Here is a 26,217-nt window from a genome sequence, read left to right as displayed (position 1 = left end):
AGTTTTAGAATACAAGCTATTTTATTCTTAAACCAAAAACGTAGTAGGCATATTTAATTAAATCCACTTTTATCAGATTGTACCAGAGGAAAATAATTAACCTCTCTTGGGACTGCATATATAAATATAATATTTTTTCTCCAAGGAAGCATTTTCCAATAATAATTCAGTCCGTGTTATTTACAATAGAAGCAAGTTAATAATTAAAAACCAACAAAAGACAGACATATATTTCAAACAAGTTTTGGTGCATTATACCTTCTTCAATAACACGGCCTTTCTCATCCAGCATGCCTTGGATTTCACAGCCTCTGACATATACCAGGCCAGTTTGCTCAACAAAAGGTCGCCGTCGGTCAAACTTAGTGCCATAAGGTTGTGTGGGACGTACCGTAACCAAAAAACAGACATCATGTTTACGCAGACCTGAGTCCAAAAAGGAACATTGAGTGAACTGACTGAATGCCATTTTCCTTTTCCATTCTTTAAATATATATACCATTAATAAAAGTAAAACTCCACCTGCTTAGATCATAATGTATTCTGTTTCAAACCATCCCTTTAACTCAGACGATACAGCACCATAGGAAATTGTCTTTTCCACTACTCTTACATACTAAAATCTGCTAGGACTTCAGATAGAAGAAGAAACTGATTGCTTTTTTCATGACATCACACTTCATATTCTGAGATTATTCTGCTTCCAATAATCTTATCTCAAAAGTAATGCGTCATTAATCTCTTATTCTTGTTGCTTTCTTCTGGATTACTCTCAATTTTATTTTTTAACAATTTATGTGTGGTGCCTAGAATGAGCATAAAATTCCAAAGTTACTTCAGTTATCTTCTTAGTAGGGTATAAGGTCATTTAACCAAGTTATTTGTTTTCCATGCTACATTGCAGTTTATAGAGCCCAATATGATTTGGTAGAGTGTTTTTCCCTCAGGAGTAGCGTATTGTTGTGGAGTCACATTTGCTTTTGAACCATGATGAACTCTGACTTTTTCCCTCCTGCACAGCTACTGCCTAACAAGTTACTCTCCAAACATATGCTTGTGCAGTAAATTGTTCTTGTTTAATTTAATTTCTTTTATTAATCTCTGTTGAATTATACCTTACTTTTAAAAGGTCTTTTCTCTACTTCGCTGTTGTCATTTTGAACACTAACCCTTTCTTCCAGTATACCTACCAATTCTCATGTATCTGCGAGAAAAAATTCGGTAAACACACACTGCATTCCACTACAAAATTAGCAGAAACTTTGCACAGCATTAAGATCATTGAAGAACTTCGTTTTATAGACCTCCTTTATCTGAGGTAAGTACTTTCTCATTATTCACCGGATGTTGTTATCCAACTTTATGTAGTTTCATCAAGACCTTGTTATGCCAGACAACGAGTCATCAGTTCTCCACCTCTGTCCTGATTCAGCAATAGTTTTAACTATTTGTTTTAAACATTACCTAGCTTAAAGCATTACTGCTTTTGATCTCTCAGAAACTATTATAGTGTTTAAAAGCAGTGGAGGAAGGATCAACCTACATTGGTAAAGTAGAGCCACAAGAAGGATATTAGCTACTGGAATATTCCTGCAATCTAACAATATTCAGGACACGATATGTTGCTGAATGCCAGAGTTTTACCATGACCAATTAAATAATCATAAATTTAAAAGAAGAGCCTGTTAAAGATAACTGGAAAAGAGAAAACATTGGAAAAAAAAAGAAAAAATTTGTCTGAGTCATTTACCCATACAACCTAACGCTAAAATGTTTAAAAGCATATGCAATTCTGTTGAAGCAGAAGCATGATTAGAAATTAAATCTCAATATTAGTAACAAACTTGGATCTATCTTAATCTTTGTTTCAGGAAAATCCCAATTTCTTGGGCTTGGAATTTGAATAACATGCTTTTAAACAGTGTATTAAGATGGACAAGTCTACCTCAGATACAGAACTCTACAATTAAAATTAAGGCAAAGGATATTTTGATGAGCATTTATTTTGAGCATCTTATTTCAAACAACCACATGGTACCTTCCCATTCATCTTTGATGCTATCTCGGACATTCAAATTAATTGTGACATCTGCTCGGACTCGCATAGGCCAGTTTTCACCAATATTGGGCTTTGCAACCTCCACCACTGTGAAAGAGACAATGGGTTGTGCCATCCTAGCCCATCCACCAAAAACCACGCCTCCATATTCTGACAGCCTTAAAAAAAATAATAAAAAAAATAGGCTTGTTAGTCATTATCTGATAACAGATTCAGTTCCTAAACTCTGACAAAATTCATCTCAGTCAACTCAAAGAAAATAGAAGTCTTAATTTTACATGCTACTGAACTAGATTAATGTTATCCTGCACTTTAGAATCGAAATGTAACATGAACTGATTTATTTTTACATTTCAAGAAGCAAGGGCAACTTATGCTGGCCTTATTAAAAAAAAAAAAAAAGAAAATCAAAGTCAGAAAGAAAATACGAAAAAGGGAAGATAACAAACAGCAAATAATGAGTATAAGAGAGGCCATAACAAATGACCCCTTGAAACATAAAGAGGATCAAAGTGTAGCAGATGGTAGATTCAAGAATACTCAGTAACACATTTAATATACAAGAACTGATGGCAGAGTTTCCATATTTCATGAAGTCAGAAATGCTCAGCTCAGTACTTTTATGTTATGTTGTTAACACAACAAAGGTTGGTTGTTAACATCCAACATACTTCTTAACATATCAGGTATACATATTCACGCACTCTTGCAACATAATCTCACAGGATGGCAACATCCTGTGGAAGAAGTTAATACAAAACAAAATAACATTTTAAATTATAATAAAGTATTATGTATTTAGTACACACACAACATCAGTTATTCATTCTCAAAGTCACTTTGATCAAAGTTGAGCTGCACCAGTTTATAAATATTTTGCATCAGTTAATAAATATTACCATGGTTTCATCCTACTGACACTGTCTTCAATATCCTGTCTGATTTCATAGGTGGACTCTAAGCGGAAGAGATTGAAGTTCCTTAGCAGGTAATCATGAAGAGTCAAAAATTGTAGATTCAATTTGGGAAGTGCAAGACAGCCTAAGGTGGACAGAGGTGGTAGGCAAGAGGTATTTGATGGGCAAAAAAGAAAAAAAAAAAAAAAGAACATGAATTAATATATTGGTTCTACAAATTCATAAACATATTATAAAGCACTATAACTGCTGGAGTTATCCTAGAAGATTCTAAGAACTTATCTTTTTATGAATATACTTCACTAAAAAAGTACACATTTTTCTCCTTCCCTCCCCCAGATTTTCCGTTTTTCTCTAGATGAACCTGCACACGATTAAAGGAATTTTCATCCTTCTGGCAGTAACACAGGGGACCAATAAAGGACTGAATCTTTTGCAGTTGAGACTCCCATGAAAATGACTTTATGAAAACCAAACCAAAACAAACAAGTGAAAAAAAACAAATGTAATGTAAAGTAATTGTATTTTGCAATTCAACAATAAAACCAGCATTAAAAAGAAAAGGCTCATTTACTAGTAAACAATGCATTATACAGCAATTCTCTGACTCCAATCCTTTATGTTTATTAAAAACCACAAAAAATCACTAATGTAGACAAAAAAATTTAAGCCAAGAAATCCATTTTTAATAAACAACTTTTCCCAAAAGTTTGTTAATGATTATAGATTTTTCAGTGAAAATGAAAACATAGGAAAATTAGATTTAAGAGTATCAAAGAGTATCAAAACTCCTAGAAAAGTCCACATAACTACTTGCATACCCTTAAGGTAGTCTTAGATGTGAATCTGCCATAATAAAAATTTTTAAATGTTACTTATCATTACTGGACTACTCTTCCAGTTTAATACCTGTGCTTAACACCTGTGAAAGCATCAGGCATTTGTAACATGCAATATTATCCTTGAAACCAGTACTACACACTGGCTTTCACATGTTCTGAGATATATTGGCAGTAAAGAAAGGCAACAGAATACAATTTCTATTCTGGAAAGCTACATGGTGATAAAATGCTTTAACACATTTCCCAACACCAAGTAACAAGCCCTGTCCTGTAAATCTAGTTATATGCACAAAGGGCAGGGCCTGAAGCAACTCCTCTTATGGCTGCACAGCATTTATCAGACAGATACTCTTCTCTCCCATTTTATTTATTTTAAAGAAATATCTCTTTCTCAGGCTAAATTAGTTGTCTTTAAGTTTCAGACAAAAAGAATTTTGCTGCTTTAAAGAACACAGAAAAGAAACATCTCTTCTTGGGCAGATATATAAATGGTATTTGTATAATATATGTACGCAAAAGATCCTCTGTTGTCCATAAACCTACGTTACCTAAAGTGGTTAAGATTCAAATGTCTATCTTTCTAATCATCATTGGTGCTTCATAAAGAAATCACCCATCTAAACTTTATCTGCTTAACAAAATTCATTAAGTCTTATATCCACACAAAAAGCCCACTTCTGTATGAAATTTATATGGACAAGGGTATAGAATACACTCTGTTCAAACCAGAAACATACTTTGCGCTAGTCTTTTGCACTGATTTTCTGCTGCATATTTAAAACCTGTTTCACCTCACTGAAACCATGTGGAGGTATACTGTATTTGTTGCCCAGCTTACAGGTAAAGAATTGGCTTTATGTAAACACAAACTCTTGGATTTTTCTTGAAATATACTATTTTTTCAATAACAATTTCACGTCAGAGCTCGAGTCACATCTCAAAAATCTGAAAGCTGACCCTTCCATAAGATACTGAAATGCGCCAATTGCTGCATAAGTTCTGAAGACAGGATAAGCACAGATATCAGAACTGCTTTTTAGAGCATTTACTGCCCTGTTCTGCCTTTACTGAACACTTATCATACCTTCTCCAGAATAATATTCAGTTGGGACAATATTTTCATCCCAAATAATCTTCTCCGTGGGATACAGAGGCATCTGGTTGAGTTGCTGAATTTGAGATATTCGTCTCTCATGACGGGAAACCTAAAGGATGCATTTAGAACATTTAAAAGTCAAAAAAAGGACAATAAAGCTACCTTTGAAACACTAGTATTAATCCATAAGAACGCTGGTGTTCATTTGCCATTTCCTGTTTTAATAACTTTTTTTTCCCCCATTAAATATAACAATCTATACAATTGCATTGAAAGATACTCCAACTATCTATCATAGCTCTGGAATCAAACAATCACCTGATGAAAAATGGCGCAACAAAACCGAAAATACTCAGTGTATACTTTGCAGAGAATCTAATTAAAATAAATTTTAAAATTATATATTTTTTGCATTAAGCACATGTTCAATAGCTAAGTGTAGCATTGCTCATCCAGCAATAGCTACTCTTAATTCCATCAGGGAGAAAAAAAAATAAATCAATATTACTATACTGTCAGCTGAACAAACATCTCTTCATAGTATCAGTACACATCAAATTCCTACTACCTAATACTTAGAAAAATCATATAAACATTTTTGAAGGAAAAAAACAACCACAAAAAAGAGTTCTGAAAGATGCTGAAAACAAATACACCTTTCTAATATTGAGTCTAATCAATATTAGATACCTACAGTAACTGTTAATACACTGAATATCCAAAAATAAAAATCATGTGCATGAAATGGTGTTACAAATAGGTTTGGGAAACCGAACAGATAATGGGCAGCTAGATTTATTTTAGCTTTTTTTGTTTTTAAAAGAGAAAAACAGTGAGTATATAAATAACTTTTCTGGAAGAACAAAAAACTGTTGCTGGGCTCTGCTTATTGACCTTTACAGTTATGCCAAATGTACTAATTCTTCCACAAATACATTTCTTCCACAAATGCAAAGACTAGAAATTACATCTTCAAAGAACAATTATATTCTTACATTCTGTAATTTCTTAGGAAAACTACTTTTACACATTAACATTTCCAAATATTTAATTTATATAGTTTAAAACCCCATCTTAGTGTCTACTTTACTGTTATAGCACTGCTGTGGTTCACTGGTGATTTAACAAGAGGTGCTAAATAGCTACTTTAGTACAGTTTAGTTGCTAAATTATATGAATGGCGGTTTTACCAGCAGCTCTAGCAGAAAATCCTTTTCATAGCTAGTGTCATTCCCTTCAGGAAGAGGAGGCAGTAAGCAGAGGTATGATGCCACCTGGTGGAGCGTGTTTGAGCTGCATAATAGAAGATAAACTTTAGTCACAAATACTGAAACCTGTGAAGAACAGGTTATGAGTATCTTTTTTTTTAAAGTACAACTACAAAATTTCATCAGAGTAAAAAAAAGCTAAATTAAACAAACTGTAGCAGTAATTGCCTTATAGTAAACAACCTTTATTTAAAACAAACAAACAAACAGCTAGCTATTTTCCAGGAAATTAATACTTTTTCTTCACATTAGAAAAAAACGAAAAAGTTATTTTTCTTACGGTGGAATTCTGAGAATTCACTACCAATTTCTACTAGTGGACCCAAACTCTCTATTTCTCCCTATTTCAACACATGTAAAGGCTCAAAAAGTGAAGAAATACGAGTTGGTCTTACTAATGTGAGAAGCCATACAGAAAGTCTTACTAATGTGAGAAGCCATACAGGAATTTGTTAAATTAAAAAACTGAGAACAAAGAACATCAATTTTATGTTAAATTTCATTCTGATGCATTACCTGAGGGGTCCAAATAACTTCACCAGTGAATCACGAGTATCTACTGCAGCCACATTTGAGAGTGCGAAGTCATATAACTCTGGGAAATGTGCAAATGCTGTTCTCTACAAAAGATCCAACCCCCCAAAACTGAACGTAAGCACATTAATGAAGCAATTAAACAACAATCTAAATATTTGTACAAACCAATGTTTTATTCTGATTCATAACACAAAGTACCCTGTGGACAATTTCAGACTAGACATAAAAAACCAGGTGAAATCTCCATTTTTCTGAGCACCACCTATTTATTATTCCTGGACTTTTGATACACTATCTTTCTGATACACAACCTATCAGCATTTGTTCTATCATTAAAATAAAAACATAAGGGGACAGACATGTAGCCTTGTAGACAATTAAGGAAGACAAGGAACAAATTTATTTTAACCATGCTTCCTTGAATTTTATTGTCAAAAGTGATGTGAAAAACTCTGGTAAGTGTAGCTTTCCTTATATGAGTATAGGCAATGTGAATCTTTATTTTCTATCTCTTATGTAGAAGGTACCATTACTGCTATCATGTGTGGACTGAACTTGAAGAAATGATGCCACCTACTGCATAAATCAGGTTCCTACTGCAGTGAATGTTCACTTCTGAACAGATTTAATGCGTGCAGTTCACCTAACTTAAAAACATCAAAAGTGATGGTGTCTTGCTAGAGCATTTTATTTAGTCTTAGTCACATATGTGAATTAAGTCTTCTGTATAGCAGAGAAAGTCAAATTATAACTATTCCTGAAACTCAACATAAAAATTAAGGGGTTTGCTTTGGGAAATAGCCTAATTTGTACATAGAAGAGTTGTATAAAACTACAAAAAAAAAAAAAACAACTACATCCATTCACGCCCCTAAACACTTTACCTGTAAAGAAGTAATTCTATCATAGTGAATTGTCGTCATCTCATTCTCTGTCAAAGCATTTCCAGTCTGATCATTGATTTCAAAGCCAGTGTAGAATTTAAGCATATCTAAAAGCTGAGACATTATGCATACACATTAGTGGATTAACAATAAGAGGCACCTTACCACAAACAAAAAAAATACCATTTAACAAACAAATCTGAGCACCATGCACAAACAAGTTTATCAGAGTACTTAAAGAAACAGACCACGGAGTGGTATCTAAATTTGGTTGATGCACAAAATTTTGGTAGGTATCTCATCAAGCCATGGAAACTATAGCACAGACCATGGCCAAAGTTGTTTCTTCTACAAATCAGTATTAGAAACTAAGTATACCACATTGACCTAGCCAGAGGTTCAGAAGACACTGAATTCAACCTCTGGCTTGCTGGTATCAAAAGGGAGAGGTCTTGCTTCACTCCCGCCCTCTCTGATGCCAGCCCTGGAATTAATAATACTTTTCAATTATTTTCTTCTTCCAAGTTACATATTGTCAATCAGATGTGTTGCTGGCTTTCTGTTTCATCGACCCTCAGAATAACTGAACACATGCCAGAGATCGGGGACAGTAAGCCTCAAGAAAAGCAGCTGAGAAGCAGAGAAGGGAAAAGATCTTCAGATCCTTAGTAATATACTGTCTATGGCTGAGTAAACTGAAGGACAGTAGTGAATAACATCTGCATTGTAGAACTGTCAGAGGTCAAAACAAAGGCAAGAATGCATTGGTGACATGACTTCTGTTATTCATGGGGTAAAGCAAGCCATATGTTCCATTGCTTTCTAGGTTGTACTTTTCATAACTGCTGAAAAACAGTCAGAAATGTAAAAACAGACACACACAGACACAGTTAAGAAGGGACTACTGTCTGAAGGATTTAAATAAACATATAATTTGCATGCATCAGAAATATTCATAAAAACTTGTCTTAACAATCAAACATAAAATACAGCAATTGCAATATTCAGAGTTGCATCAGAATGAAATAAGTTATTTTCAACAACTTCCTATTTCACCTGGCAGAAGAGATGACCTTCCTTCTCTCTCTTGGCAAGACTAGATAGGTAACAGTGAACAACAAGATGGGAGTCATCCAACACTGTGTTAAACCAGCGTCGTGTGGGAAGCAAAGCCTGTGGCAAACAATCTCATGTTAGTACAAGCAGTTCTTCAAAATTTAAGAAATCTTAGTTTCTCAAATTTCCATTTCAAGAAAGCAGATCAAGGTAGATCGCTGCACAGTTATTTTCGTATCTAATACCCTAACAGAGGTCTTCGTATTTGTCCTGGTTTCAGTTAGAACAGAGTTAATTTTCTTCCTAGTAGCTGGTAGAATGCTATGTTTTGGCTTAGGATGAGAAGAGTGCTGATAACACCCCAATGTTTTAATTGTTGCAGAGCAGTGCTTATACCAAGCCAAGGACATCTCAGCTTCTTGCTCTGTCCTGCCAACGGGCAGGCTGGGGGTGCAGCAAGAGCTGGGAGGGGACAGACCCAGGACAGGTGACCCAAACTAGCCAAAGGGGTATTCCATACCATCTGACGTCATGCTAAACAATATATAGGGGTGGCTAGCTGGGGGAGGGGGCTGGACTGCTCGGGGTTAGGCTGAGCATCGGTCAGCGGGTGGTGAGCAATTGCATTGTGCATCACTTGTTTGTACATATTATTAGTAGTAGTACTATTATCATCATTGTATTATTATTATAATTATTGTTATTATTATTTTCCTGTCTTATTAAACTGTCTTTATCTCAACTCACGGGCTTCACTTTCCATTTCTCTCCCCCGTCCCAGAGAGGGAGGGGGGAGGGTGAGCGAACGGCTGCGTGGTGTTTAGCTGCCGGCCGGGTTAAACCATGACAGTATTAAAGCAGCATTTACCTGTGCCTGTTTTTTATGTGGGTAGGCTGCTATGAACACTGACTTTTATAGGTCTGGTAGCATGGCACAAGCTCATCACAAGGCAGAATGCTCCTATTAGCAATAAAACTAAATTAATTATAGCAATTGTTCTACTACTAAGTGTCTGTATAATCATTGTGTATTACATGATACATCAAACTGCTGCAATATTGTTTTACATGTGTGCATTCTACACTCATTTCAGTCATTACTGCTTCAGCAAATTGTCCTATTCCGAAGTGTCTTCTAAAGCTCAAATTATTTAAAATATAATTTGTTACTTGTGTGAGAAGGTCTTTTAATGTTTTACTTTTAATTCTGGTACCGTGAAGCTTGAAGTTGTCCCATTTTCTCAGTACCTGCAGATAGAAAACCTCACTTGGCCTCCTCATATTATTCTGTAACAAAACTAAATCACCAAAACTGTTTCCTGTAAATAATGAATTCTAGTCAAATAGGAATAACTTGCATTTCAGAACTACGGATGCCTCCTAGGATTATAATACGTAACACTGAAGATATTTTAAATAGCCTATCATGCTGTGGGAGGAGCACTCCCAGATTAATCCTAATAGATTAAAGCCTCACACATTTTCCTCAATTGCTGGAATTATCACCATTCCCATTAACAGTCTTCAGAGAGCAATTCAGTATCCTAGATTTCTCTAACAGTGTATTTGATTTATAAACATTACGTTAGTTCTCAGTGTAGCTCCACTGTTACAACCTCCTAGTTACAGATGGAAAACTACTATTAAGCAACCATAATATGCACAGCTGTGATATAACTACCCGTTAATTGGAATAAGGCTACAATAACAATTTTATGCATATAAAACCTAGAAAAGTATACCTGGAAACAGGCCGAAACAACTTAACTTACCTCAAGATCTATCATGAGTTCAATGAATCTCTCACAATAATGAACTTTGTCCATAGAAATAGGACCTAGATAGAAATAAAAATCTTTGTAATTGACTCACACCATAATATGCTTATATTTAACTATTCTTTAAAAATATATTAAATGTTGCTAATACACAGTATTAACACAGTATGACCTTATAATGAGACTAGAAAACTAACTAGTACCTTTTTCTCTTTTCCAGAAACAATCCTTTCCTTCACTGCAAACTAGAAGATTTTTGGATATAGAAAAGTAATGGAACCAGACTTTTAGAAGGGAAGTTATTAAACGTCCAAACTCTACTATTATATGATCTTGTGAAAACACTTAAATGAAGCACTTAATAAATTAGTGTGAAATAGAAGTGAGATTGGTGTTAAGATTTTCTTCTAATGAAGCAGTCAGATGTGCCATCTTAGATCTAAAAAGAAACAAAAATGATCTAGAAAGTGGTACTTTTACCAGTATCTTATCCATTTTATATTGGAACTTCACCAAATGAAGCATTAAGGGCTACACTGCACAATGACAAAAGCAGTACGTAGAGCCTTTAGGTGGACTGCTGAGGAGCTTTTAAGATCAAGTCAAAACATAACACCAAATCTACTTTAATGAACATCTATTTCCTAAAGCCCCCAGCATTAACTGTTACTCTAAGTCTTTGTAAGACTGATCTTTGCATAACTGGGAAGATGGGAGGTGTTAGGTATCATTTTTGAGGAAATCCTAATACACAGAAATTCCTGTACAGCTCAGGAAAACACTTAGCAAACTTCAGCTCTCAAAAGCAAAAGCAGAACTTTGAGAATTGATTTTACTCAGTGATTGGTATACTACAGTGCTGTGCTTGAAGTATAATAAGCTTTTTTTTTTTTTTGTCAAAAGGCTAATGCCTTCCTGTAGAAACACTTTTCCTTTCTAAATCAGGCGAGCATGTAATTTTGCTTGTCACAATGATTTATAAATCAAGAGCAGTCAAATCTTACAGAATTGCACTTCACTTAGCTTTTTGTTCTCACCATAGAGAACAGTAGTGAGAGAATATATACTTATGATATGCATTTATAATATCTGTTTAACAGGACAACTAAGTACGCACTAAAATGCTTTAATGCTGTAAGGGTATAAGCAAGCAATGAAGAATATCACTTCCCCAAAATATATTTTTAAGTCCATACTGAAAAGAAGTAGAGGAGATTTAAGGTAGCTTTCTGCTATTTCATTTTTAAAGCATATGAAAATTTGAGTACTAATTTTGACATGAAATCCATGCAGTCTTTCACTAAAACCCTATATAGATAAGTTCTCCAATGTCAGGTTGGTATCCTAAGGAGTAGTTGCTTCTCAACAACAGAGAAAAATTTAAGGCTGATTATTAGATGTTAAAATAACAAAAGAACCACAGTTACCTGAGACGGGTATTGATTTCAGCACAGAAATAAATTTCTGAATGAGCTGTGACAGAAATCTTCTCTCCCGATAGGCTCTAAAATGAGACATATGACAAAAGTATTAACACTTCTGAAATGCAGACTAGAAGTACGCCTTATCGAAATTAGCTGCTTTAACATTTGTATAATGATAAGTTTGCTTGAAACCATACCTAAACTGTTTAGATGATAACTTTTCTCCTTTTGTTTGGGCAGACAGATTAGCAGAATCTCTATTTTTAACTTCCAGCACAAAACTGATTAACAAGCCATGCTTCTACTGAGTAATAGAGAAGTAGGCTACCACCTGCACTTTACTTCACTGTGACACCAAAAATGTTGGAACACTTATCTTTGTTAAGATACACACAGGTTTATTCACACACTTTAATCGCTGTTCAAGTAAGAGCTAAATCTTTGCTGAAGGTCATAAAAAATACGAGTAACTATATGAATATTCTCATACGCATCTCATAGCTCTAAAATTTGGAATCATGAATTCACTGATCAAATAAAATATTAAGTTCTTTAATATTGTTTTGCATAAAGACTACTGGAAAACAAAAGTTTCCAGGGGACCACAGATGATCAATCCTTATTTGCAATCGTTAGAGGTTTTAGTTTATTTGTTTTTATACTATACATATTATTATTAAAACAACTTCACTTAGCTGAATTATAATAAATTCATTAAGGGTTTAGGCTTTAATACAAAAAAAAGATTTCTGTAACATACTGTGTTCTTGCCTCTTCATTCATTTTCTCATCATTTTTCTTAATTAGATTCCAGAATTTTCTTAGTTTTGGTGTCTTTTTCAGCTCTTGTTCCAGTCGTTTCTGAAAAGGTAAAATGGTATTAATTCACCAAGAATTAAGAATTCCCCCGTTTTCACAAGGGAAGTAAGTATTGAGAGTCTCAATAATCCCAAGTACTTATTCTGAGAAATACCATAGAAACCACTGATACATATCCGCATAGTGCCAGTTAATCCAGTCCCACTGCATTTATCATTCTCAGTTGTCTTTTTGGTATTATTCCTCCCTTCCCTATTCCGGTGTTTTCTGTTCCCACACAGCAGATCCATTTCCCAGTCCCAGAGTTCTCATGTCCTTGTCTACAAATTATAGCTCGGAAATGCTATAGGCATCAAAGCTTTGTTTTATGAAAAAATAAAATAAAATAAAATAATAGACAGAACAACAAATACAAATGAACAATACAATTACAAGGAAATGTACAGCAAACGGAAAAGGCCCTCCACCAGCTTCGTAGCCCTTTTTTTTTTTTTTTAACCAAAAATATAATACCATAGTAACATAGGTAGCTTCATACATCAGACAAAAATCAGTCACTATACAATTCACACCCCAGGACTCCCATACTGCCTAGAAGATGACTGCCAGTTTACAGTGCTATGCTTACAGGTTGTAGAGCCATCCACATTGGTAAGGAAATTAGCTGTTGCACCTGACTTCTGATCAAATCCACTTCCTGTTAGAAAGTCAGAGACATAAAAAGTGTTTATTAAGAGCTCTTGTATTTTCTTATGTGCCAGTCTTACAAGTATATTCTTACAAAATGGATCAACAGACATTACCATCAAAGTATATGTATGTTGCAATATTAGATTTCACAATTTCCTGAAAAGAAACTACACAGTATCTCTCCCCGGTAACTCTTAAAATTGTTGATGACTTTCTCATTTTAGGTTCTTTTCATGGATTCTGTCAGTTCTTAATACTTTGTGAGGGGCTTTATCCAGGTAAGTATTTTAGGATAGAAGCTGAGAACTGATGTTATATCTTCAGTCATTTCTTGCCCTTGAACTGAGTTTTCTTACTCTGCTTTCTTTTTACTCAATTCTTTTTAAAATCTATTCTAGAGGTCTCGGAAAGCCCTTCAATTATCAAATTTCTCCCACTTCATCTACATTCTTCTAATTCTAAAATACCAAATTTCTCTGTAATTCAATGCTCTTTCTCCAACTCTGCCTGTGATCTGCATCCACAAAATTTTGCTTCTTTCCTTAACTACTGAAGAAACATAGAATCATTAAGGTTGAAAAAGACCTTCAAGATCATCTGATCCAACCATCACCCTACCACCAATATCATCCACTGCACCATGTCCCTAAGTACCAGGTCCAACCTTTCCTTAAACACCCCAAAGGACAGTGACACCACCACCTCCCGTGGCAACCCATCCCAGTGCCTGACTGCTCTTTCTGAGAAGAAATGTCTCCTTATTTCCAACCTAAACTTTCCCTGGTGCAACTTGAGGCCATTTCCTCTAGTCCTATCACTGGTTATCTGTGAGAAGAGGCCGACCCCCATCTCCTCACACCTTCCTTTCAGGTAGCTGTAGAGAGCAATAAGGTCTCCCTTGAGCCTCCTCTTCTCCAGACTAAACATCCCCAGGTCCCTCAGCTGCTCCTCATAGGAATTGTGTCCCAGGCCCTCCACCAGCTTTGTAGCCCTTTTCTGGGCACGTTCCAGAGCCTAACTTCCACCAACATCTTAAATATATCTTCATGGACAAATATTCCGTATTCAGCATTCTGAAACTTCACACTTTGGTACTCCCTATTTAAAACATCACTGTGACTATCCTGTTCTGCACCTCACAAAGAAGTATAGCTTCTAATATAAGTATGCTTTTGCAAGCACATTTATACCAGCTTACATATTGCGTTTTATGATAAATGTCCTGCAGACAGGACGACATAGAGTCACTATCAAATTCTCCTTTAAAAGGAAGATTAATGAACTAGACACGTGAGGGTGACGATGATTACTGGCTCCAATGATCATCCCTAATTCCAAAATCAAATCACACACTTCCTCAATTGCTTTTTTTGTGAGACACTATTTAGTTCTTTGCTTGTGCAAACCCTGATTTTGACCGATACATCCTACATCTAACACAAAGTCCAGTTACAAGAGAGGTAACAGTACCATGTCTGATATAAAAGACTTTTGTTTTACTCTCCACAATTGCAAACTAGGATCAAGAACTGTGCCCAGTTTTTACTGGGAGGAACACAATCTGGCCAAATGGTTTCTTAAGACTAACTCAAAAAAGTGCAGACAAATATTACCTAAAACCTAATTTCAAAAGCTAATAAGTCTGCCATCTGTCTCAACTGTTAATAAAAAACAATGGTTGCAATGTGGCAACAAAACTAAAAAAGTACAGTAGTAACAAATTTGCTTTTAAGGGTAAGCCACCTTTTTAAATAAAAACATTTTTAAGCACAATTTGAAATACGTCTCTAAATTGCAGTAAGTGTCATTACTCCAAATTTTTAGTCTCTTACAATGTTGTGTCAACATAAATGTGGTGACAGAAAGGGTAAAAGCTGTTCAGTACCACCATTGTCTCTAAATGGAAATTTTGCTTTATTTGTTTCCTAAGGAATTACTAAAACTAAATTGCTGCTAACTCAGAATGGTGTAACCACAAGTATTAGTTGCTTTTAACATACCAAACTATTGAAGCAATGATCAAGGAAAAGCAGGAGGACTGTTTGTTCATGCAGAGAGAATTCATTGTCATTCTCAACCAGTGACGCTTCCAATATGCATTTGAAGAAGAAAGGAAAGTGTTCTGGCTTTTTTTTGAATGTCTAGGAATAAAAGAGAAAGTTAATCTTGAGTCAAGGTGATACAAATTATCTTCATTCACATAACACAGATTGAGACCTCCAGGTTCCCTTAAATCTGTAAAAGGAAGAAGGATTTATTTCTCTCTCTGTCGTTTAGTCTGACCAGGCAGAGCAAGCAAAACACTTGATACCTTCTTACAATATCCTCCTATTAGGGAATCCCAATAGACAGGAGAGCTTAGAGGAACTGCTGCATTCTGCTTGGCCTCTAACACAGGTGATGCATAAGACAAACTGAACAAGAAGAGCAAGTGGATTGGGTTGTATTATGGAAACACTCAACTGATGATCACACAGTGTTACTGCAAAATGATACAGGTTAGAAAAATTCCTTTAGATCCACAGAATTGGTAGATTTTAGCCAAAACTATAGCAGCTGTTTAGTGATCTAGAAAAAGCAAGCAAGTAAAAACAACAAAGATTAACTACAGTTGTGGACCTTACATTCAACTGCCTCAGACAGAAAAAGATAGTCAGTAACTGTGGCAATAGTTTCTTTAAAAGGGCAGCCACATACCAAATAACGAATTTAACTAAACTGCTTGGATGATTACATGCACCTGTCATTTTGCTTCTAGCACCTACACCAAAGCAAAATAGAAGACACAGACATCACATGCCCAAGTTATTAATCCTTTGTGTTTTGCCAGAACTGAAGTAATAGCACAACTACCAGAGTAAGCGTGCTTCTAAAGTGATGCTTGCACAGAATTTCTAAGTAGGCTCATGTCATTGGGATGTCCTGTGAGAACTGAACTAATTGTAGAAAAACACATTATTTCTGAACCTACTACTACAAAAAACAGTATAAATAGAATCAGAATAAGAGATTACTTTATGATAAATTTCATGCAGAAACCATATTCACAGATTTTAAGCAAGACAGTATTAGTTAAAATGTCAGACTTCCAGCGGTGCCTTCTTATACCCCCAGATATAAAAATTCTCTCTTTTCTTTCAATATCAGAGAAATAACTTCTCTGCAAATGCCAGACTTGTTGAGTGGCAAAAAAAACAAACACTGCTGATGTAAAAGCATCATGCAGCAGAACAAAAGACTCATGCTCCGAAAAGAATCAGGTGATCTTCCATCCATCCCCTGCCTTCTCAGAAAAGAACACACTTTAAAATACCATACGAGACATTCCAGCTGAGGAACCATTTACTGTTAACACTACAAGATTTGTTACCTTCTGTCAGTGTAAGTGAGCACACTGCAGAAGCTGCAACTTGTGGATAAAAGTCAATTCTAGCTGTAATTGTAATTGGTTACCTCCCACGCAGGGACATTCTCTCTGAACTTCTCATTCACCATACAGCAGATTGACATTAAATATGCCTTACTGGACACCTCTGGAGAATAATTCATCCATAGGTAATTTTCAAGGTACTGGCTGTGAAGAGACAAAGAATATTTCATTAGTTGCTGCCACCCACATAATCTGTCACTCATGTGAAAAAGCACTTATCCACAGGGTTGGGTTTTTTTCTTTTTGCCATTTTTGTAGTTTGTGAATAGTTCCTGAAGTTACCCCTCATCTAGGTCACTGCAGCAGAACTTGTTAACGGCAGGCTCAGCTCAGATAACTGCTACAAGAGACAGATGAATTCTCATCAGGAAGAAACACCACTCAAGGAGGATTTCAAATGTGCTAAGTAGCCACAGCTCAATGCAAAGTCAGAACATGAACTCAAACTGATTTTCCAGAACGAAAAAACAAAACCTGCTTGTCTAAAGAATGTCACTTATAGCATTTCCTAGCATAAAATGCAAAAGACAACTACTGTATAACGCTATTTGTACTATTAAACACCTCTTGCTATAAAAAAATAATCATCCAGAGATTTTGTTTGCAATCATCATATAAAGGTAGTAAAAAAAAATAAAACAGTGTAACTAAAAAAATTTATTATGGGAGAGATCAAGTGATTTCAAGAAAGTAGGAAAAATTACTGGACACTGGGAAATAGCAGCTTCCTAGCAACATGCACTTCTTCATTAACATGGCACATTTCTCACAGAAGAAACTCTTAGAATAAGAGCTTGGAGATGAGGAGCAATTTGGACACACAACTGTTGCCCTCTTCTAACTACCAATTGAACCTACACAGGATAGCTACTCCCAAGGAGGCACTCTCTAAATTCAACCTTTTCAACAGTGTACTTGCACCCTATGCCATCAGAAAGTCTTGTTTCTTCTCAGGCCAGGTGTTCACCTGCTCTCTTCTTAATACCAGCTCTAACATTCTTTTTGCCCTTCCTGAGACAATCCAGTTTTACTTATTTACTTTTTCCACAGCTTACTATTTTCTTGATGCAGTAAGCTACTTCAATCACTTCAGGTAAGACAAGTACCAGAGACAGTGGAGAAAAAAGGCAGAAAGGGCTTGTATGTAGCCAGGACCAGAAGACTCAGTTAAGGGTCAGACAAGAATTGATACTTTCTGGGGGCTCAGCCAGAATGCATAGCATCAAATAGAGCAGCTGAGATAACTTCAGAGGCATATTCAAGATGGAACATATACTGCTTCCCAAGAGCTTGAATCTGCCAACAGTAGGGGAAGAACATCCACAAAATCCAGAGATAGTTCCATACTTCATTTTCTCTCAGGCATTTTAATAAACTTCAATACATTTCAATAATAATAATAAAAAAAACAGTAACACCCCCAAGTGAGGATAAACACATGTGAGTATGAATGGAGAATAGGAAAATCCTATGTATTTTGTACATAGGATGTGTCAAGAGAACTTAAGGGACAGATGAGGAAAGAAGCAAAAAAAATAGAGAGAAAAACGACTTACAGGACAAATGGCAGTAGATGGGGCTATACACCAGAAAGTACTTCAATTACATTACAAACCGATAACATTAAGAACATTCACAGAAAGGATTAAAAGACTAACTCCATGGTATTGCTTTCATGCAGATTCCAGAACAGGCACGCTACCAGTGCACTATTTGTCAAACCCAAAATCATAGCTTACATTTGCTCTGGTGCCTTTTCTATTAAAGAAAACAAAAGAAAGTTTATCCTACTTTTCCAGTTAGTGGTACTAATATATTTCAGCCTTTCCAAGCAAAGAAACCATCTCAATGAAAACCCATCTCATTCTGCCTGCTCATAAGATTTGAGACAACCAGAATACTAAATATTCCATTTGTAAATATGTAAAATTGCAAACGTGTTTTACACCATTTTAGAATGCTAAGCAAGCCCAGCAAAGTCTAAAGTAGTTGTAAGAATCTTCTAAACTGACTTCAATTTCTTTTCAATTGAAGAAAGTTTCATGATGGTGTTGCAGCAAATTTGTTTTTACCCTTGCAGGAAAAGACTTAACCCAAAAAACTTCCACTGACTTCACTGAGTGCTGATTTACCACTTAATGACACATTTCAAATTACAGACCCAAGTTTTTCACCTATTTCATTCCTACTCTGTTCTTTAGTGCTTCATTTATACTAGAAATTCAGAGTCATAAAACAAGATATTCTGATGTTACTTATGCTTATGAAACTATTTTCTCATAAAATTCAACTCTCCTCACTCAATTTTCCTATGTGTTCAAGGCTTTAGTAAGCAAATGAGTATACAGCCTTCAAGCAGATTCACTGTTCTGCATTTGCTTCTCATCATTGAGTTCCTACAGAAAAACAACTTAAATTTCACTCATTTAAGTTTACCTGAATTCAAGAAGCATTATCTTTCTAATAGCAAACCTAAAAAAGGAAAAAAATTAATCAATTAACATAGAAAAGAAAGCCTCCCATGCACATTTAGCTTAGCTACTTCCTCCCACACACCCACTCTTATATAACAAAACCGATTGAAGCATCTAGAAGGTATCTTCCCACACACACACATATACATTTCTAGGCAACAGCAATCACTGGAATACAGTGCTTAACTGCTATAACATTGTGAAAGCTAAAGTTCATGCAGGATCATTAAGTAACCAATGAATTTACATATAAAAAAAATCTATTTTTTTTTTTGTTTGTTTGTTTTTGAAATATGAAGACACCACTTCCAACAGTCTTGAAGACATTAAATTGCTGGAAACTGACCGAGTATTCTGGAAAACTACAACTATATATTTATTCAGTTTGTAATGGTATCACTTCTCAGTCAATGGAACTGCAAGCTTGCTCTGATTCTTCATGGCAATTTTTTGATGACTTTCATAAAGCAATCATAAATAGGATTATCTCCAGAGTTCAAACTTCAGAAGAATAGATACAAATAGCTTTGGTCACTACTCTTTTCTATACACAAAGCTGTAGAAAAGAGTTTATCGAGATTTTTTTTTTTTTCTCCATCATCTAACATTAAAACTTACTGAAATGAGACTCTCACTAATTACAATAATTACGAAAAACAAAAAAGCTAGGGGCACCACAATCCTTAACTGTTTTTTTCTTTACATACCTCAGTGACAAAGGAGGGACCAGCCTTCTATAACCACCACAACACAAAACTAACACAAATCACAACATACTAGCAGATCAAGGAACCAAGCAATATTATGCCCAACCCTCATATTCAAGGAGAATGAGCTCATGAGCCCCTCATATTCAAGGAGAATGAGCTCATGAGCTTTCTTTTTACCACATTCAGACTGAAAAAAATATAAGGATTAAATTACTAGAATGAACTTGGGCCATCTTCACTTGCTTCAAACAGAATTTCAATGAATTCTATGGAACATTAGGAACAACTGCAACAATGATGGAATGCTAGTCTATATGAAACTGACTAGTATACTTTGCACATGTTTATACTATACTGTTTGTAAATGTTTATACTAGTATACTTACTTTGACTTGACAATTTCTTTTGTATATACATCTTCAATAACCTATGGGGAAGAGTAATTCAAAAAGTTTATACTTCATGAAATTATTAAAAATGTATTAAGATATTTAACAGAGTCAAAGTTCCTCTCTATTAGTTACTCTCTGCTTAGTGCTATTTGATGAAATATGTCATAACAGGTAAGTCTCAGCTCTGATGAGACCAAAACCTTCACAGACATGTATTTCTGACAAAGAAAATGAATCAACACAGGGAGGAAAAAAAAAAAAAAGCACCTAACGATACAGAATCGATAGGACCTTCATTCAAGTTATTCATTAGAAATAAGCTAGGTCTCACTGAGACTTTATGTAAAAGTCAAAGAGATATGCAAGCCTTATTGTTGGCTTACTGTTGAATTTAAGGAACACCCTTTGAGGAGTCAAATCTGTATCAACCCAATCATCAATTGTCATTGTTGCTTTTAAACAACAACTAACCAATTCCTGCCACTCCTACCCAGTTTTTACCATAGGAATAAAATAATCTGTTCTATCCGCTGCAATACTTGCTTTGACATCACATGACAAAGATCTGTAATTCAGCTGCTTATCTTCATCTTAGTTCTAACAGTTGCAAGTACTACAAAAAGCAAGCAAACTGAGGCTGAAAATGGAGACTTTGCTAAAGAACCACAAGAGAAAGAAACCTAATATTGAAGGACCCTGCACTAAAGAAAGCCATCACAAAACCAAACATATTAGGCCAAGCTTTAAACATTAAAAACACAGATATCCACCTGAACAGCACTCAAGTTGTCCACTCAAAACTCTCTGAAAAATTTTTAAGTTAAGCATTGCATGTATCTTTCATCCATTGATTTTTAAGAATATCTCCTCAGACATCTTTTACACTCAGTTTCTTCGCTCAAATAAACTGAACATATAGCACACAAAAAAATGTGCTGCTATTGCATATCATCACAACAGTGCATACATTTATGAATTACAAATAAATAACAATCAACTTATAACTACTGCGTGTTAAGTAACTGGTGAACTTTCAAACAGTCTCCCATACTCTTCTACAATATAGGTATCATCAGAGGTCAGCATGACAGAATATCATTGATCTTCCTTCTTTCACACCCTGGCACAGTTCTGGTAGGATTTCTTACCTTTGAATCAAAGCACAATTTTTTCTTCACATGCGGAGCCCAGTATTTATTTGCTAACTGTATGAAAAATAAAAAAAAAAAAAAAAAGAAAAAGAAAGGGCAAATACATTTATTTTCAATTGTAATGACAGAATAGCTCTGTAACAGATCCAATCCCCATGCTTTATTTCACTTTTTTTTTTTTTGCTGAATTTCAGGTTTAACTACATACACCAATGCTGTTTTTCCAACAGCAGTGCTTTTCAACCACTTAATATTCTACATCTAAACATTTTCTGAAAGAAGCGCGATACTCTGTAAGAGTTTCTGATGCAGACCATTATATAGTAAACACCTTCTTTTGTTATTTTTGTTAGGCTACCCCTAACAAATCCCTCCAAGATACACCAGGATTTTTCAGTGGCTGCAAACTGCAGCCTGCAAGCCTCAGGCAGAGCTGAAGGCAGCAGGTCAGGGCCTAACACTGCAGGGCTGCCGCTGGAGCCGCCCCTGCATCGCTACCAAGCTGCGCCGCCAAGGCTTTCCTGGACCCCTTTAACCACACTTATCCGTGCTGTAGAGGAGGATGGAAAGCAGCATTTTCAGCACCTGTGAAGCTACTTTACGTACCAGCTGCGAGGCACAGCCGGCCGCTGTTTACACATTGCAACAGGCCTCATTACTTTTACAGCGCCCTAATCTGAACGTTTGGGGGCACACGCGCTTCCCTGCGGTGACACAGACCCTCAAGCACCCCCGCGGCCCTCCCCGACACCCGCGGCTCCCAGCGGCCATTTAAACGAGGCGCTGGCACTGCCAGGCCCCACAGCGGGGCCGGGCTCCCGAGCAGCGCCGGCAGCCTCTCCAAACCCCGCCCCGGCTCAGCCACCCGCGGGGACCCCCCCGGTCCCTCCTCGCCGTGCCCACCTGGGTGACGAACTCGGCGTTGATCTGCGATACGGTGGGCGCCACGATCTTCTTGGGCGGCGCGGAGGCCGTCGGCGCCGCCATCGCAGCACCCGCCGGGCAGCGCCGGTGCCTCTCCCTCTCCCTCCCCTGCCCCGACCCGACCCGGTCCCGGTCCCGTTCCCTGCCCCGGCCCCGTGCCTCCCGGCGCCGAGGGGAGCGGAAGGCAGCAGCGGTACGAAGCGGTTCCGGGGCGCGACGGCCGGGCGAGGGGGACGGAGGGGATGCGGTGTCGCCACCTGCCGCGCCCTCCCGGCCCTGCAGCCCGCACCCGGCCGGTGGCGGCGGGGCAGCGCCCCCCGGCGAGGGAAGGACAGCGAGACCCGAAAAGCCTGAGGGGAGCTGCAGCCGCCTGGGCAGGCCGAGGTGGAGCCCAGCAGCCCCTATAGCCCAAGGAACCAGGCATGGAAAGCCTGAGCGATCCTGTTTTATTGTTTAGAGCAAAAGTTGTGGTCCAAACAGTGTCCAGGAGGTGGAAAGGACCTGTTCTTATTAATGTCGGGCAGCACCACCGTCACAGCACTGCTGCGTGTTCTGTTCGGTGTGTGCACCCATAAACTCGGGGAGGAGAGGGAAGGCAAAGGTAAGAGGGAAAAACTACGTGCTTACACAAGTCGGCAATTTGGTAATCAGTTAGACCTGAGAGCAATTAGCTTACTCTATTCGGTACGCAGATTAATTAGGGGGGAATTTAACAGAATCTCTAGAGAGGTTCCAGTGCTTTGTTTCTTTGCTCATTATCCAGCACCTGCCACTTGAATACTTTAAACTTCCAGGCAGATATCATTGAAGTCTGTTTGAATATGACCTCCTTTGTTTTGATATCAAGGTGATCTCCACTTCATTTCTTCAAGCAGAGGTTAAACTAAATATTCTTTTTGAAGTTGAATTAGAATGTGCAATGGGAATGGAAAAAGTAATGACAGTGCCTTGAATAGGATCAGACAATGGCTGTATTCAAATAAATACGCCCACTGCATGCCTTTGCTTTAAAGCTTCCAGAACGTGTAAGTTTTCTGTATGGAAACAAGTTAAATAAAAAAAGTTACAAAAGTACTGGTAACAAATTCTTTAAATAACAAGGACTGAACACTATTTGTCTAACACTTGAAGCCCTTAGAGAAACAGGCATTGGATGAAAATATGCAAATATAAAGCAATTTATTAAAATAGACTTACACCGATGCACCCTGTCTGACACTTAAGTTATAATAAAAGTAAGCAAGTTAAGATGCTTATTTTAAATTAGTCTGGAGTTTGCAGCTTCATGATTGATTTAGGCTTATCAAAATCTACACTTGACACCAAAAGGGTAATTATACTTGCCCTTTCTCCATCACTTAGTACACCATCTAGCATCCATGGACACATATAGAAAATATGAGTAAAATTTACCTAAGCTCTGAGCTGGCTGGATGAGCCATGTTAGCATGTTGCAGCACCCTAGCTAATGTGTTGGAAAGAACACTGTAGGCAGCACCATCTTCCACATTAGCTTGTATTATATCTGACTACTTCAGAAATCACTGTAGCTTATGTTTGCATGTATCAGAACAAGTGGAAATGTAACAGCTTGAAAACCCCTTGGCTTTCAAAAAAGTTGGTTTTCAGATGAGAGCTGTAAGTCTGACTTGTGTTTAAGAGACAGCATGGGACACTTAGTAGAGGCTATAATGTTTTCATGAGATCAGAGGTAACAGTAATTAGTCCTTAAATTTCTTTTCTAGTAGCATGTCTAAGTGCCACCCACAAGGCAACATTTTAGGAGCTATTTCCATACCAAAAAGTAGTTAGGCAAATAAATTTTGGAATTGAGCTGATAAATTATCTAAAACAGCTTTGCAAAGCTAACTCAAACCTGCTGACCTCTGTTTGCGATAGATCATCAGTTGCATCAAACCCCTCAAATTTCCACATGGTATCAAAACTGTGAAAGCTCAAGGAGGAATCCATGTTTCTTGTACTTTCAGCATTTGGATGTCCCAGTGCGATTAGCTGTCTTAAATTTCGTAAAGCTCAATTTCGTAAAGGTCAAACAGAGGTCCTTCCAGAGGGCAAATCAGGACTCATTTAAGTGCTTTGAATGAGCTTCTGGTATTGGAAACTAGTATTAGATGCCTAATGCTAGGTCATATGATTACAGCCCTCAGTAGCAATGCCAAATAAAGCAATAAAGATCTCACCCCTATAAGTAATGTATTAAATATTTCTCTATAAGGGGTATTGTTTAGTTACATTAGCCCTATGATAGTACAGTAGATGGACATTGAAATTACTTAGTAATATTTTGGCAAAGTATGTTGTTTTCAAGTCTCAAGAGTAGCTGAACCTTTAAAAGGGAGTTGTGGTGAGACCAGACATAATGGTACCCATGATTGTGTGTGTGTCCCCATCTGCGACCCTCACCCCAGCTCACAACTGTCTATTAAAACTAATTTCTTGAACACTACACTCAGTTTTCCCCAGAGCAGAGTCACATCTGTCACTTTCCACCCCAAACTGCTTTGTAGTCAAGGGAAAAATAAAACCCTGCACCCCATCTTCTCCAAAGCCTTCTGTGAAGTTCCACAGCTTTCTGTACTCATTGACTTAATGCGTCAAAAAATCAAATATTCTTTCTTTTCAAAAATCTGTTAATTCATTCATGAAGACATATATTATTTAAAAAGTCACACATTTGAGTAGATGCTGTTTTCAAGACTGTTACACTTTTTTAGGCTGCATATAGTCCTGGTCAATTTATATTCAATGCCACTTTCTTGCTTAACTAGCTCTTCTTGTTTTGGATGCTTGCCCTTCTATATTAACGGAGCCAGCAAAAATATGCTTCTCTCCTTTTCTTTGCCAAGGTCATGAATAAGCTGGCCATTGCTTTTATCTCAGCAATATTCTTCCAAATACGGTATCTGTGCATTAGGAAGTAACTAGAGATAATCAGCAGAGGCTGAGTCTGTGTTCCATCTTGCCTTTTAAATTATTTTGGGTTCTACCTAGAGTCACAGAAATGATTATAGTGCTGAAACTCCAAGCAATTCATCTGTGTTTCTAATATTAATAGATTTTTTTAGGTTTGTTGTTATGTTTGGGTCTTCAATGAGACATAATATAAAGCAAACTGCTGATGTTTTTATACTCCAAAACAATTCAGTAGCTTGATGTCACTTTTGTAAGAAATTTGTGGGCTTGTATCTTGGCTGTGATGCTAACTTGTTATGTGCATTATTTAACTATTAATTAGAAATACAAGGACATTTTGAGTTTGCAGAGTGCTTTGAATTGCATATGTATTATGTAAGGTGTAAATATAATTCTTAATTCCCTTTCAGTGGAAAAAGAATCTCAGTAACATGCACACATCTTATGCCATGTTTAAATTACAGCCTGTTTTTACTCCATGTCATACCAATATGCTTGTCTAGCAGAGAATCCCTCCTACAGAATTTTGCTGAGTGGAAACACTTTTTTTCTTTAAATACAAGCATAACTAATACAAACATAAATACAAGTAATAAATAAAGAACTCAGACACACTAAAGAGTAAAAAGAAACCATACAATACAGATTTAAGCCATCATGGTTAGAAAGCTACTGCAGCTCTTTAAAATAAGCTTTTAAATCTAGCCTGTTGAATTGTACACTTAAACACAACAATTTTATTTATTTATTATCTCTGAAGAACTCTGAAACAGAAAATTCCAAACATGACAAACATCGTCTCATCCTGCATGCAGCCTTGTACTTACAGCTT

General features: G+C 36.6%; 1 protein-coding gene across 2 annotated transcripts in view; it reads right to left on the bottom strand.

Annotated features, from left to right (window-relative positions):
* AQR (aquarius intron-binding spliceosomal factor) overlaps positions 1 to 22,634 on the bottom strand; it is a 57,776-nt gene extending 35,142 nt beyond the window's left edge. Inside the window, exons 1-18 of one of the 2 annotated variants that reach the window (XM_027457516.3) lie at positions 22,431 to 22,634; positions 21,525 to 21,581; positions 20,371 to 20,411; positions 19,237 to 19,272; positions 16,824 to 16,944; positions 15,371 to 15,511; positions 13,309 to 13,377; positions 12,622 to 12,722; positions 11,865 to 11,941; positions 10,432 to 10,496; positions 8,660 to 8,776; positions 7,604 to 7,717; positions 6,699 to 6,802; positions 6,105 to 6,207; positions 4,903 to 5,023; positions 2,959 to 3,100; positions 2,039 to 2,217; positions 259 to 426 (exon numbers count right to left, since the gene is read on the bottom strand). In XM_027457516.3, the coding sequence (XP_027313317.1) occupies positions 259 to 426; positions 2,039 to 2,217; positions 2,959 to 3,100; positions 4,903 to 5,023; positions 6,105 to 6,207; positions 6,699 to 6,802; positions 7,604 to 7,717; positions 8,660 to 8,776; positions 10,432 to 10,496; positions 11,865 to 11,941; positions 12,622 to 12,722; positions 13,309 to 13,377; positions 15,371 to 15,511; positions 16,824 to 16,944; positions 19,237 to 19,272; positions 20,371 to 20,411; positions 21,525 to 21,581; positions 22,431 to 22,514 (1,840 nt within the window). In that variant the 5' untranslated portion in view covers positions 22,515 to 22,634. Of the gene's footprint in view, positions 1 to 258; positions 427 to 2,038; positions 2,218 to 2,958; positions 3,101 to 4,902; positions 5,024 to 6,104; positions 6,208 to 6,698; positions 6,803 to 7,603; positions 7,718 to 8,659; positions 8,777 to 10,431; positions 10,497 to 11,864; positions 11,942 to 12,621; positions 12,723 to 13,308; positions 13,378 to 15,370; positions 15,512 to 16,823; positions 16,945 to 19,236; positions 19,273 to 20,370; positions 20,412 to 21,524; positions 21,582 to 21,858; positions 21,878 to 22,430 lie in introns of those variants that run through there. The other variant, XM_027457517.3, reaches the window with a different exon arrangement.
* Positions 22,635 to 26,217: the final 3,583 nt, after the last annotated feature.

Source organism: Anas platyrhynchos, chromosome 5 (assembly GCF_047663525.1).
Source record: "Anas platyrhynchos isolate ZD024472 breed Pekin duck chromosome 5, IASCAAS_PekinDuck_T2T, whole genome shotgun sequence".
Taxonomy (NCBI): domain Eukaryota; kingdom Metazoa; phylum Chordata; class Aves; order Anseriformes; family Anatidae; genus Anas; species Anas platyrhynchos.
The sequence above is the reverse complement of the archived record's forward strand: the minus strand, read 5'-3'. Positions and strand labels throughout refer to the sequence as shown.